The sequence below is a fragment of the Dendropsophus ebraccatus genome, chromosome 8, assembly GCF_027789765.1.
Source record: "Dendropsophus ebraccatus isolate aDenEbr1 chromosome 8, aDenEbr1.pat, whole genome shotgun sequence".
Taxonomy (NCBI): Eukaryota; Metazoa; Chordata; class Amphibia; order Anura; family Hylidae; genus Dendropsophus; species Dendropsophus ebraccatus.
Window position 1 is genome coordinate 108419552 of NC_091461.1, and position 15553 is coordinate 108435104.

At 43.1% G+C, this 15553-nt stretch overlaps 1 protein-coding gene across 2 annotated transcripts in view; it reads right to left on the bottom strand.

Annotated features, from left to right (window-relative positions):
* JAK1 (Janus kinase 1) overlaps positions 1–15553 on the bottom strand; it is a 126525-nt gene that overhangs the window by 42692 nt on the left and 68280 nt on the right. For both annotated transcript variants that reach the window (XM_069981382.1, XM_069981381.1), the window contains exons 3-4: positions 5206–5401; positions 3842–3965 (exon numbers count right to left, since the gene is read on the bottom strand). In XM_069981382.1, coding sequence (XP_069837483.1) covers positions 3842–3965; positions 5206–5371 — 290 coding nt within the window. In that variant the 5' untranslated portion in view covers positions 5372–5401. The remainder of the gene's footprint in view (positions 1–3841; positions 3966–5205; positions 5402–15553) is intronic.

Genomic DNA, 15553 nt, shown 5'->3' on the forward strand with positions numbered 1-15553 from the left:
AACAAAAACCTAGGGGCTAGTATACTTTACTTAGCACCTTGGCATCAATGCGGGTCTCACCATTCACACCCCAAAGAGTAGATATTAATGCAGCACACCAAAAAAGAAAAAAATAACACTTCCCTAAGCCGTATGTAAATGCTGCAAGTAATCTTTTTAACTTCCCTATTGAATATATATATATATATATATATATATATATATATATATATATATGAATAAATAAATAATATATATATATATATATATATATATATATATATATATATATATATATATTCACACACACACTCCTCAAAAAAAAAAAATAAATAACACAATGTAACTCCAATTCAAATCACAGTTCTGTGAAGTTAATCTGTCCAGTTATGAAGCAACAATGATTGTAAATCAATTTCTTCTGCTTCTCTGTTGTGCAAATGGAACAGACAACAATGATGGCAATGAGCAAGACAAGCCCTATACAGGAGTGGTTCTGCAGGTGGTGACCACAGACCATTTCCCAGTTCTCATCCTTTTTGGCTGTTGTTTTGGTCAGTTTTGCATTCTGTCATTGCTCTAACCCCTACAGGTAGCATGAAAAGGTGTCTACAACCTTCTCAGGAAAACATCCGCTGCCCCATCGGGACAACATCCACCGCCTCACCGGGACAACATCCGCTGCCCCATCGGGACAACATCCACCGCCTCACCGGGACAACATTCGCCGCCTCATCGGGACAACATCCGCCGCCGCATCGGCACAACATCCGCCGCCTCACTGGGACAACATCCGCCGCCTCACTGGGACAACATCCGCCGCCTCACCGGGACAACATCCGCCGCCTCATCGGGACAACATCCGCCGCCTCATCGGGACAACATCCACCGCCTCATCAGGAGCATGCCCAGGTGTTATAGGGAGGTCATACAGGCACGTGGAGGCCACACACACTACCGAGTCTCATTTCCTTGTCTTGAGGCATTTCCACTTTAGTTGGATCGGACAGTAATTTGATTTTCCACTTGATTTTGAGTATTATTCCAAATTCAGACCTCCATGGGATATTCATTGTGATTTACATTGATCATTTCTATGTTTTATTGTTCTTAAGGCAACCCACTATGTAATCAATAAAGACTTCTAACTAGAATATTTCATTAATTGAGATCTAGGATGTGGTCCTTTAGTGTTACCTTTTTTTGAGCAGTGTACATATGTGTAGATAAAAATGTCTTTGTGTATTCACAATCCGCACCCACTGACACATAGCCACACATCAAGGGAGGTAACCCCCCGAAATGCCCTTTTCATTGTGCCACAGTTTCATTTTACATCACCATGCAGACTGTTAGACATGACAACCTCTCTGAACTTCATATTGTCTTCAAAGCTGCATTAGTCATTTAAAGACATTTACTTTTTTTTTTACCTTGGGGATATTACCATGAGAAAGAGAGGGCTGGGCACTGCTGTTAGGACATATACACTCACAGAGCCAGAGACTATGAAACAAATATGAATCTCTCATATTATCGCCCAAAAACTAAATCCTACAAGTGTTATTGTATATAGGAAGGCAATAGGTCTCATTAGGGAAAAGTGTTATTTGCTTCACCTTCTAGTATCCTGTATTATCCCCTCCATAAATGTTTGGAAACCATCTCAATCATCAACAACAATATACTGACATAACACTGATGGAAGAGGATGCAGCTGTAGTTGTGTTACACAGCATGCTGTGGGGGCCCAGTTCATACAATGGACTTGGCACCAAAATTCTGTGCGGAATCCCCCCAAACAGAATCCGGCCTTCTATCTGTTTGAATGGGAGGGCTCGTGAGTTTCCACTCACCGCACCTCTCCGCTTAAAGAATTAACATGACAATTTTTTGAGCGGAGAGGCGCAGAATGTTAAGGCGCGCAAGCCCTCCCATTCAAACAGATGGAAGGCTAGATTTGGCGCAGAGTGGTGGGGTTTCCGCTGGGAATTTCAGGGCCGATTACATAGTGTGAACGGGCCCTAAGGAGAGACCTTAGAATACCTATCCTCAGGATAGATCATCAATATCAAGTCCAGTAGCACTCAATCTAAAGGCACCAAGAAAGTACCACGCCACTGTCTCCACCTTCTTCCATTGGGGAGGAAAGATAGCCATTATATTCAGTAACTATCCATGTGGACACATCAGTTGTTTAAGGTAGCAAAAAATCTGGATATTACCAATGGAAAGAGAAGACGAAACTTCATGTGTAATCGAGCATGGATCACTTTCATGAAAATACGATCTGGTTGGCTGTCTGGGAGGAATGTAGATTGGCCTAACCCCAAGCAAGCGTCAGATATTTGCGGGCTAAATGAATTACAGGTATTACCACCATAGGTAAATAAGTGGAGTTGAATGTGAAACCTATTATTCAGGAAGTTAACGCAAGGGTGAAGATCTGGTTAAAATTGATGGATAGAAAAGTTTAGTAATAACAGTAATCCAGGTGGTGATGTCAAATGGCCCTATTTGGTTCTAGTTTTAGACATGTGGACACTAATTTAAGGGATTTAATACAGAGCGGTCGCAAACTGAGAATAAAACTAAAGCAATGGAAGAGGGAATGGGTCAATTATTCGTACCTGATTTTAGGCTTTATTTTTATTTTTTTTCAATTGCAAATTTTAGTAAAATGTAAGGAAGTGGATAGTCTTGTGAAATGATGAAAGAGAATACGATTGGATTTAATGATACCTGGGAGTTATTGGAGGAGCTAGGTAAAATCGGGAGTACCCAAAGAATGGGAGTTATGCATAGTACAGGGAAAGAATAAAATAAATATTTGGGGATATTGTGATAAATGATTGAGAGATGATTGGAAACAAACTTGGAAATAAGATAAGAAGGTTTCATAAAGTTTTCCTCACAAGATAAGAAAAGATTTTTTAGATAGAAAATGATTGCCCAAGGAATGCCCAACAATAGGGGAATACATTTTTAAATGTGAGCTTCATGCAAAATGGTGGGAATAATAAAATCCTAAATCATGGGATTGTTGGCTAAATATGGTCTCAAGAGCAGAAAATACATGGATAAAAATACATGGTTATGGAACAGGTTTTTTTTGTTTGTTTGTTTTTTTTAAGTGGGGGGTCCTCTGTGTTCTCCTCTCTGGGACAGTGGTGGAGGGGAGGGCGGGAATGTGTTGAACTTTAAGGCTGTTGTAAAGGTTCTCTGTGTGTGGTCCTACTAATAAAAAGAGGCTGTAACTCAAGAGGGAACATAGGTAATTAAAGCAGATTGAGAAAGCATACTAGGAAAGTGTATACTGCCTTTTTGCTTGTTTCTTTTTCGGGCAGATGGAGGTGTGGTTGTGATATAGAGTCGCATCTATATCTGTCTTTAGTCTTGTATTTGGAAATGAAAAGGTTGCTGTGATGTTAGGTGGCGGGGTAAATAGAATAAAAAAAAAATAAACTAGTCACGGAACCACTGAGGAGTACAGTATGTCTGAGTAAGGGTGGTGGCTCTATAACAGCATCCCTATCCTCAGGCCACTAAGGTGTAAATGGTGGAAACAAATTTACTGGTCAGAACAGTGAAAGGCAACAAAAGCAAATAAGGCATAATGAATGGATTTTTTAAAATATATATTTTTTTAGGGGAGGTAGAAAGAAGAAATAGAGAAAAAAAAAATTGGAGGAATGCATCCAGAGAGGGAGGGAGCCACTGCTGTGTGTTTCAATGGGGTTACTATGGAGTTAGCTGTGTGCAGCTGAATATCTCCTCTCTCAAAACTGAGCGGGTATGTGAGGATCCTACAAAACTGTGAACATTACCCAACACGGAATTACAAAATCCACATGGCACTTACCTGATCCGGTAGTAAAGTTTCAGGGATGTGTTGGCATCTATCTTGAAGAGGTGATTTGGAGGCAACCAGAGGTTCTCTTTCTCATTGTAAAGAGCAAACAGATTGTGGCACAACGGTGAAATCTCTTTAAAATAAAATAAAGGAAAAATTTTTTTTTTTAAAAAGACAAAACATAAACACTTAGAGAAATGTATAATTTTATCATTTTACATACCTGTATTACAGCGAATGTACCAGAAGATGTAGTAAAAAGTAATCAGTATGACCTGCTCTGCGCTGGCTGCTGATTCTAATGCTACCCTTGATTTTTCCTTCTGTGAAATTAACCATATTCTGGATATGAAAATGAGCTTTCCGGTGCACTGGAGGCGGATGATATCTCCTTCCCTATGTGACACCCCTCTATCCTCATCACGTCGGTTCCTGGCCTGGATTTGCGATATCCTGTGCAGCCGCAACTGTTTCATCAGCAACCGGGCAGGATGTCACAGAGCCAGGCCAGGAACAGATGAGGAGGAACGTCATAGAGGGGAGGAGATATTAGTGCCCTGGGGGCCCAGGACCCACCTCCAGTGCATCAGAAAGTTCATTTGCAGAGCCCAGCAAAGTGCCGATTTCTTGAGAACTGGGCAGAGGAATACACAATCAAGGACCGCATTAGAATCAGCAGGTTGTACTGATTACGTTCTTATTACATTAGCTGGTACACTTGCTTTAACACTGTATTTATATGCTGTGCTGCTTTGCGCTTACCTGATTACAAGTGCATTGGGCTTCTAAAATTTACCTCTTCAGCTGTAATAAATATGGCTCCTCTACTGTCATGTCCATTTTGTGGCAACCTCTGCCACTCAGAGCACAGAGGAAATGTGAAAATATTTTTGCAAAATGATGATGAATTCCTCTCCTAAAGGAGAAGACCCACAAAACCAAAAAATTGCAGACAGGCAAAAAAAAAGTAAACTCACCTATCCTTGTGCCCTATAGCACCGCTCCCAGGTCCAGTTGACAGCCGCCGATGTCCTGTAGCTCTCCTAGCTGCAACATGATGTACCCGGCTGAGTGATTGCCCGGTTAGCCAATCGGTGACTGGGGTGGGACACCACTCCCAGTCACTGACTGGCTGAGCAGGGCCCCAATGTTGAAGCAGAAGAGCCAAGTATGTAACATACACAGTTTCCAGCAGAAGATGACGGGACCGGGGTACGGAGCAACAGAAGCACGAGGTGGGGTGAGTTTACTTGTTTATTATTTTCTCACACACCCCTGCCTGTTTGTGATTTTTCATTTTTGTGGGACTACCTTTAACATAAACAGGATCACTATGTAATACACTGGTAATATAAGGGTTACTAGATACGTACTGCATTTCTGGGCCGCCTCGATGAGAAGATCCTCTGCAGTATACACTCCTTCAGTAAACAATATTGGCGACTTGTCTCCCAGGTAAAAATTGATTTCTACCCCTCTGGGAGGAGCGGCATCCACTTCATACCTTCTAGCATTTCGGATTTTTGCACAGAAAGCCATTGCTGTTAAATCTCATGCCACAATCAAACTCTAAAAAAAAAATATTAATAATAATTAAAATTGAAAAAGGGATGAGGCTAAATGTAAAATGGGCAATGTGTCCAAATAGAGACAAAGTGAAATAATCCAAAATCTACTATGTGAAACAATTTTACAAACAATGTCAGTATTTCCAGGCATGATGGAAGTTGTAGTTTTGTAACAGCTGGAGAGTCACAGGTAGGCAACACAGCTCTAGAGAGAAAAAATTATGAAAAACAAACAATGCCCATCTCATTGCACAAATGGGCAGCTGTACTATATGTGACCGCATCATGTAGCCATACAGTGTATTGGTCTTTGCAGCTATAAAGACAACATGGCATTAGTTTGGGGAGTTGACACCTTCCACAAGACCCAGATCATAGCGACATGTAAGGTTAATCTTCAAGATGTACTTGCACACAGTCTCAGGGATTGACAGCCTTGTCAACTCCTGACTCATTCGGGTATATGCTCACTCCTTTTGAGACACTATGCTCTGAGAAATAACATCTCCACCATATACTATCTATAACATATTAAATGCTGCTGTCTACCCTGGAAGAGCCCCCACCGAACTGTCCTGTAATGGGAGACTGACTTGGGGATCACCCTGACGGAGGTCCAGCGGTCTAGAGTTTACTATAAAGCACTTAAAGCGCCGATCAGTTCCAAGTTTCAAGAGGTGGGCTCAGGGCCGGCCTTAGGGTAGATGGCGCTCTGTGCAGAGTATTCTTTCGGCGCCACCCCCCCACCCCCACCCCCACCCCCCGGCTGATTGTAGCCCATCTCTTGGAGACACACACTGTATATACTGCTTACACAGACAGATACAGTCACATATACACATACAGACACAAGGGGGAGGTTCATCAAACATGGTGTAAAGTGAAACTGGCCCAGTTGCCCCTAGCAACCAATCAGATTCCACCTTTCATTCCTCACAGACTCTTTGGTTGCTAGGGGCAACTGAGCCAGTTTCACTTTACACCATGTTTGATGAATCTCTCCCACAATGTATATACTGCTTACACAGACGCACAGTATATATATCCTGCAAACACAGACACACATACAGTCACATATACAGATACACACTACACATACCCACCACTGGGAGTTGTTGTTGTCCCACCAGAGCCGCACATGAGCATGCTGGGAGTTGTTGTCCTACCACACAGGATCATGCTGGGAGTTGTTGTCCTACCACACAGAGCCACACAGGATCATGCTGGGAGTTGTTGTCCTACCACACAGCCACACAGGAGCATGCTGGGAGTTGTTGTCCTACCACACAGAGCCACACAGGAGCATGCTGGGAGTTGTTGTCCTACGACACAGAGCCACACAGGAGCATGCTGGGAGTTGTTGTCCTACCACACAGGGGCATGCTGGGAGATGTCCTACCACACAGGAGTATGCTGGGAGTTGTTGTCCTACCACACAGAGCCACACAGGAGTATGCTGGGAGTTGTTGTCCCACCACACAGAGCCACATAGGAGTATGCTGGGAGTTGTTGTCCTACCACACAGAGCCACATAGGAGTATGCTGGGAGTTATTGTCCTACCACACAGAGCCACATAGGAGTATACTGGGAGTTGTTGTCCTACCACACAGAGCCACATAGGAGTATGCTGGGAGTTGTTGTCCCACCACACAGAGCCACATAGGAGTATGCTGGGAGTTGTTGTCCTACCACACAGAGCCACATAGGAGTATGCTGGGAGTTGTTGTCCTACCACACAGAGCCACATAGGAGTATGCTGGGAGTTGTCCTACCACACAGAGCCACATAGGAGTATGCTGGGAGTTGTCCTACCACACAGAGCACTAACACACAGAGCACACACAAACTCCACTAACACACACAGACAGAGATAGATAGATATACTCACAGTCACACTGCAGCAGTAGTGGAGGATGTCTCTGCCCATGAGGAGAAGCAGGTAGAGCGGAGGATCACACTGCTGATGTCTCCGTCGGGGGAGGGAGCGGGGTTATGGGCCTCTGTGAGCTGGGAGACGCTGTGGGGGGCGGGGGATGGGGGCCAGGCTGCAGTCACATGTCCGGGGAGAAGAGCTTCCTCGGCTGCTGTGCTGAGGCAGGGGACAGATATATGGCCTCAGGGGGATGCAGGTGGCGCCCCCTTCCTGCCGGGAGTGCACAGCGCCCTGTGCGGCCGCACTGCTCGCACACCCCTAAGGCCGGCCCTGGGTGGGCTATAAAATTCTTGCAGGAGGGTACAGAGTAAAATCCCGTAGTGGGAACATAGCCAAAGGGTACTATTACACGGAACGATAATCGGCCGAATTGGCCCGATTCGGCCGATTATCGCTCCGTGTAATAAATGCAACGATCAGCCGATGACAACGATCATCGGCTGATCGTTGATATAGGTTAGACCCTATTTTCGTCGGGCGCCGACCGCGCACCGCTGCGTGTAATAGCGGTGCGTGGCCAGCGACTAACGATATACATTACCCATCCACGTTCCAGGGCTGCTCCTGCAGTCCCGCGCGCGCTCTAGCTTCACAGAGGCCTGTCAGCTGATAGGCCGCTCAGCCAATCACAGGCCGCGGCGGTCCCGACCTGTGATTGGCTGAGCGGCCTACCAGCTGACAGGCCGCTGTGAAGCTAGAGCACGCACGGGACCCCGGGAGAAGCGGACGGCAGGAGCAGCCCTGGAACGTGGATGGGTAATGTATGCCAGTTTAGCAAGGGCTGCAAGGACATCGGTAACGATGTCCTTGCAGCTCTTGTTAAGCGATTATCGGGCTGTGTAATAGGCCCAGTAAACGAGCAACGATCTAGCAGATCGCTGCTCGTTTACAGGTATTATCGGGCCCTGCTCGGCCCGTGTAATACCACCAGTCCTATTCCACGGGCTGACCAATAATGTAAATGACCGCCGATCTGCTAAATCGCTGCTCATTTACTGGGCCTATTCCATGGCCCGATAATCGTTTAGCGAGGGCTGCAGGAACATCGTTACTGATGTCCTTAGAGCCCTTGTTAAACACCATATATTACCTAAGCATGTATTGTGCTTGTGGAATCGTCGGTCACCCGCCGCGCATCGCTGCGTGGAATAGGTGACCGGGTCGGTGCCTGATGATTTTAGGTTTGACCCTAAATAAACGATCAGCCGATGACACGATTATCGGCTGTTCGTTGGCTCTATTCCATGGAGTGATAATCGGCCTGATTTGGCCGATTATCACTCCATGGAATAGACTCCTAATACTTTTTTGATGAAAAACATGGATTTGATTTGAGTCTTTTGTTTCCATGTGTCTGATGTATGTTTTTATACTCTGGATGTGACTCTCGTGTCTGTATCCTGTTTAATAAAAATAAGTTATGTCTAAAATGGTGAGAATCACTGATTTGTGTTCTTAAATTTCTTATTTGCCAAGTTGTCGGCACTCTGTGGCTTGGTGCTCGTGGATGTCAATACGATTCCATACGAACAAATTCCCGGCACTCGATCAGCACTTCAATTGCAAAGTGATTTATACATAACAGGAGGTGCACATATACACAAAGTCAGGACGCGTTTCGGCGTTACCGCCTTTCTCAACTGCCTAATACATTATGTTGTATTAGGCAGTTGAGAAAGGCGGTAACGCCGAAACGCGTCCTGACTTTGTGTATGTATGTGCACCTCCTGTTATGAATAAATCACTTTGCAATTGAAGTGCTGATCGAGTGTCGGGAATTTGTTTGTGTGGAATCTTAAATTTCTTATAACTTTGCATACATTCAACTATGCTTTTTTACGTATATGTGTACTACAGTCAAAACTACATAACTAACTCTATATACTATGAGGGCAGCTGCATGCAGATCAGTCTTCCTGCAGCTGGAGAAAGAACATAGAGCGCTGTAATGCTGCTACTACAAGGAGACATCCAATAACAACAGTGATATGAGAACCAGACTTGTTGTCTGTGCAATTTTCACTTCCCCTGTGTCGCTCTGCCATTCTGAACCAAATCAGATTTTACAGATTAGCTTAAAGAGGTGAAAATTTTTTTTCTTTTCAAATAAACTGGTACCAGAAACCTATATAGATCTGTAATTTAAAATCTTAAGCCTTACAGTACTTATCAGCTGCTGTTTGTCCTGCAGGAAGTGGTGTATTCTCTCCAGTCTGACACAGTGCTCTCTGCTGTCACCTCTGTCCATGTCAGGAACTGTCCAGAACAGTAATAAATCTCTTTTAGAAATCTTCTCCTATCCTGGACAATTCCCTTCAAAGGACAAGGGGGCACTGCCTTCTTTACCATGAGAACTGTGAATCTGTGGAACAGTCTACCACAGGATCTGGTCACAGAAAAAACAGTAGAGGGCTTCAAAACCGGCCTAGACAAGTTCTTAGACCAAAATAATATAAATGCATATGTATAGAACCTATCACCCCTCCCCCTTCCCTGTATCCATCCCCTCCTTGGTTGAACTTGATGGACATGTGTCTTTTTTCAACCGTATTAACTATGTAACTATGTAATTATGACATGGACATAGATAGCAGCAGAGAGCTTGGAGATTGGAGAGAATACACCACTTCCTGTAAAGCATTTAAAAGCAAGGCAATGATATTTCTTTATAACTATTATACGCCATACTACAACTTCTGCAGTCCTTAGGATGCATTAAGCATATACCAGATGGATAGGGGAACTGGATAGGTGTTGTGTAAGAGACCTGATGTACAAGTCCTGAACAGAAGACGACTGTGCTGATCTAGCAGAGTCTGGTTGGGTTTTTAAATTTTTTTTGCAAAAATATGAATGGAACATTTTTTAACTTCAGTTCTAAAAAATCCATGTTGTTAGTTGAGGATATTGCCTAAAGGAAATACTTACTGCAACCCCTGATCATGCCAGTTCATTCACACATTGCGTTTAGGCCTGAAACCCTGAGTTTTTATGACGTTTCTGAAAACCTGAAGCTAAAACCACGACTCAACATCTGGGCTACTTGTCAAAACTCTGTAGTTTATCATTATGAAGTAATAAAATTAAAGGCAATGGGTATGCCATGAATATTTAATGCCTTGTTAGGGACAGCAATTTGTAGTAAGAAATGAAGTTGATTTGCCTGGGATGGCAACTCTATATGCTGACTTGTAAACACTGACAGTGTATGTATAAGCCACCCATCTGTTATGATGCTGACAAATATTGACTAAACAGGACATCACTTGTCGAATTTCTTGTGTGACTTCCCATTATTGTACATCCACACGGAAACATTTCCCAGCTAGTGGAAGTTACTACAGACTAACAGATTAAAGGCTGTATAACACGCCTGATTTGCTGAATATGCAAGTCACTGCAGAGGCAGGCTCAGAAGTTCCAGCAGGGGAAACTGGAAGAACACCAGAGAACATGGACAGGCATGTATAAAGTTTTGTTTGCTTTATTTTTTTACACATACACCAGCCATCAGCTGCACATCGCTATAACACGTAGCAATGTGCGGTCGCTGGCCGATGTTAAAAGTCAACAATCAACTGAAGATAGTTTCTTCAGGTGATCACTGTATTTATTACACAGAGCAATCATATGCAGAATCAGCCTGATTGGGCAGATTATAGCTCCATGTAATAGGGCCTGAACAGGCACAAAGACTTGTAACCTCCTTTATTTACTGAATTACCAAGACGTCCATAGATAACATTACCCTTTATCATCCACATAGGCATCCTCATTACCTCCTAACTGATTTACTGGGCGGGGCTTCACGGACAAAGCGTCACTTAGCCCCGCCTTGAAAGCCACTGTTGGCACCACCCCATAGGCCCCAACCTTCGGCGGCCATTGGAACAGGCCAGCTTAAAAGGTCTAGGCCCCACCCCCTCTAGGTCGGCCCATACCAATGGACGCTGAGGGGGCAGCGCCTATGCAATGAAGACGTCACGGGGGGCGTGGGCTAAGTGGTGCTTCGGCCCTAAAGCCCGCCCAGATAGCATAATCCACAGATTATGAAAGATCACTTTAAACTGGAACAAGCACCATGACTTATGATAGAAAATAAGGTATGAAAACTGCTAGATGTACCCTTTACACCTGTGTAGAGAAGTCATAATGCAAAAAAAAAAAAGGGGGTGACAGGGTCACTTTATGTCCACCCTTAAAGCGAATGTACATCAGTACATTCGCTTTGAGTCTTTCACACGGATAGAGCAGCGCCGGAGCTGCAGTCCTTTTCTTTGAACTGCGGCCCGGTTCCCACGCACGGTGCGTCATTCTATTCCCAAGCACTGGCCCGGGCTGAAGCACTGAAGGTGGACTGGCCTGCCCCCAGTGGGAGGAAACCCCCATCCCTCTATGATGCGGCTCCATTGATTCCAAGTTTGTACCAAGTTTGATACTGTACGCTCAGACTCAGATCAGATCACTTCTGCAGCAGGAGACAAGTAGTGCCTATGTAGCGCTGCTCATGTCTGTACAATCCTTAGGTTTTACCATTACAATGGGATGTTTAAAAGGAACTTGTCTGGGCTCTCATGCTGCTTGAAACACAAATTATGGATGCATAAGATGCAGCGTTTCAGAGAAAGGATTTGTTTTAAAACCCACCTGAAATGGTGCTCAGAGTTACCAGGGCTGTCCCAGACAGCCTCTCCTTGGTACCTCAGGAGCCACAAAAATAGTTCCTGCCACAGAAGCTCCTATACCAGTGGTAAATGCTATAGATGTACACCCTCAGACCCAGCAAAGGGAGTAGTTCCAGTTCAGCAAGATTTTAGTGCATTCAAATGTATTACAGCTAAATATGGAAAGGTAACAACAATGCATACGTGTATAAGAAGAATCTATCATTCTGTCACCATCAAGAATACCAGACAAATTGTTTTACAGTGTAAAAATAGTGATAGATCATCTGCAACAAAACGATGCCTGGTTTACAGATATAAAGCATTTGCATACATGTCAGGGGAGGTCATAGACCCCAGAACATTTAGACCTTCTCCTCAGCAATGACGCCCTCTATTACAAATATATTAGGAAATTACGAGTAATGCAATCCCCCACTGTTCAAAGCCAAGTAGCTTTGCTGTGGACTGCTGTGCACACTTATACATTCGCACATATCTGATGCAAGTAATAGGTTATTTCTAAACTTTCTCCAAAGAGACAACTGAGCGACAATGCACTACATTGACTTCATGTCTGTCTGTCCCCATCAATTTCCTTGTATCCGGCATCAGCAGACTCTGCCCTCATACAATTTGGATGCTACCAACCGGTTTTCATGTTCCTGCTGCCTGCATATATTAGTCCTTGTATTCCTGTAGTTGATCAATACAGAAAACCTGGCACCACAACCCACAGCCAATTGTTTGCAAACCCAAAGTGGTGTCTTAAAGACCTAAGGCTTCAGAGCACATGCTTTACCTGTGCCCACCTGCTAGTTGGCAATGAAAAAGGCACTTTATAAGCATTTCCCATAATAAGTGTATATTGGTGATTTGTCTAACTTTTGGGGGGAAATACAATACTTTAATAAACATTTTCGCCGGACTTCTCCATTAATGTTTTGTCTGTGCAAAGCAAGACGGACTGGTCCTCAACAGAGAAAGATGCCTTTAGTAGCTGGGCACTATACAGGTAAAGAGATGAGGGGCCCAAACAGAGGACCCCCATATTTATTCTACTACACAAACAAAAGCATAAAAACATAGGAAAAACGAAGCATTTCCCAAACTATGGGATTCTGAAAATCTGCACTCTAAACTGCATATTTAAAATTTGCCTAATAAATTTCTGCGTGAGGGTATTACACAGTCCCGGTGGACCCCTTTAGAGAAAACAGATGTAATGTTTTTACTATATAAAGAGTCACAACACAATCTAAATCATCATATAACACAGGACATAAGTCCCTGGAGGTCCCCTTTAAGTCTGTGTGTAGTGACGCATTTGCTTCTACATCGAGAACACTCAAATCTAGTTCAGTTTTCATGAAGAGAAGGGCCAGGCGGCTTCTTTTAGAATTTCCTCTTGGTGTTTTGCAATCTCTCATACACTTCTCATGCAGATGGTAGCTGATGTGTAACCACATACGGGTATTTTCCTGTGACTAATTTTAATTCTTCTAAACTTTAAAGAGAACATAGTTATGGTGACGAATACAGCATTTAAAGGGCACCAGTCACCAATACCAGTGACAGTCAATAAATACCACTAATGTCTCTGTGGCAGTGTGTTACGGTGTCATAACAGTGACCACCTACATAGCCATCATACCACCTTGTACATGAGGCCTAACACATAACATACTTAGAAAGGTAACCGCCATTATATGGCACAGAGTTGTCACACAGCTTTCCACAGTGCTTCACTGGCATACCATACAGAACTGTTTTGTAATACAACCCCTGGCAAAAAGTATGGAACCACCAGTCTTGGATGAGCACTCATTCAAACATTTCATGCTGTAAAACAAACTCAGATCAAAAACATGATATAATATTAAGGTCATTCCAAAGTGCAACTTGTTGGCTTTCAGGAACACTCAAAGAAATGAAGAGAAAACATTGTGGAAGTTAGTGAATGATACTTTTATTGACCAAGCACAGGGAAATAAATATGGAATCACTCAATTCTGAGGAAAAAAGTGTGGAATCACTCAAATTGGAGGTAGAAAAAAAGGACACACCCATTCTATTTCCTTTCCCTTGCCATTTGTCTTGAAAACCGAAAAAGTACAACTAAACAGATGAAGCACAAATGGGAGGAAGCTGGAGTCAATGTATGTGACCGAACCGTAAGAAATCGCCTAAAGGAGATGGGATTTCTATACAGGAAAGCTAAAGGAAAACCAGCATTGACACCTAAACATAAAAAAACAAGACTCCAATGGGCTAAGGAGAGGCAATCATGGACTGTGGATGACTGGATGAAAGTTGTCTTCAGTGATGAGTCAAGAATCTGCATTGGACAAGGTGATGATGCTGGAACTTTTGTTTGGTGCCGTTCCAGTGAGATTTATGAAGAGGCCTGCCTGAAGAAAACAACCAAATTTCCACAGTCCTTGATGATATGGGGCTGCATGTCAGGCAAAGGCACTAGGGAGATGACTGTGGTTAATTCTTCCATCAATGCACAAGTTTACATTGACATTTTGGACAGTTTTCTCATCCCTTCAATTGAACAGATGTTTGGAGATGATGATGAAATAATTTTCCAAGATGACAATGCATCGTGCCATAGGGCAAAAACAGTGAAGGCATTCCTTGAAGAAAGACACATTCAGTCGATGTCATGGCCTGCAAATAGTCCCGATCTCAACCCAATTGAAAACCTGTGGTGGAGATTGAAAAAATGGTCCACAATAAGGCTCCAACCTGCAAAGCTGATCTGGCAACTGCTATCAAAGAGAGCTGGCACCAAATTGATGCCGAATACTGTTTGTCACTCATCAAGTCCATGCCTCAAAGACTGAAAGCTGTTATAAAAGCCAAAGGTGGTGCAACTAAATACTAGTGATGTATTTTGAATAGTCTTTTGTTTATGTGTTTTTCATGATTCCACACTTTTTTCCTCAGAATTGAGTGATTCCATATTTATTTCCCTGTGCTTGGTCAATAAAAGTGTAATTCACTAACTTCCACAATGTTTTCTCTTCATTTCTTTGAGTGTTCCTGAAAGCCAACAAGTTGCACTTTGGAATGACCTTAATATTGTATCATGTTTTTGATCTGAGTTTGTTTTACAGCATGAAATGTCTGAATGAGTGCTCATCCAAGACTGGTGATTCCATACTTTTTGCCAGGGGTTGTATAAAGAGAAACCTCTTCTCCTTTTCTACTCTGTCTGTCTAGGTGTCATATTAGTTATGACAGCGCTAGTGCAGCACTAGCACTAAATTCCTGGTTCAACTTCAAGAACTGACTGGTCTATTGCTGCTAATATATGCCACCCTATGAGTGGCACCATCATCACCAGATAATATATGTTACTCATTGCACCTGTCACTGGTTTTAAATATACAATTCAATGTATATGCCTTTAAGATCGAGAACTGCAATAATCATTTATACGGAAACACATGAGTGAATTCAGGATGCAATTAGAATTTAAAGGCAAAATGCAACAAACATGGTATATCTATTATCTATTAATAATCATAATATTAACAACAGCAA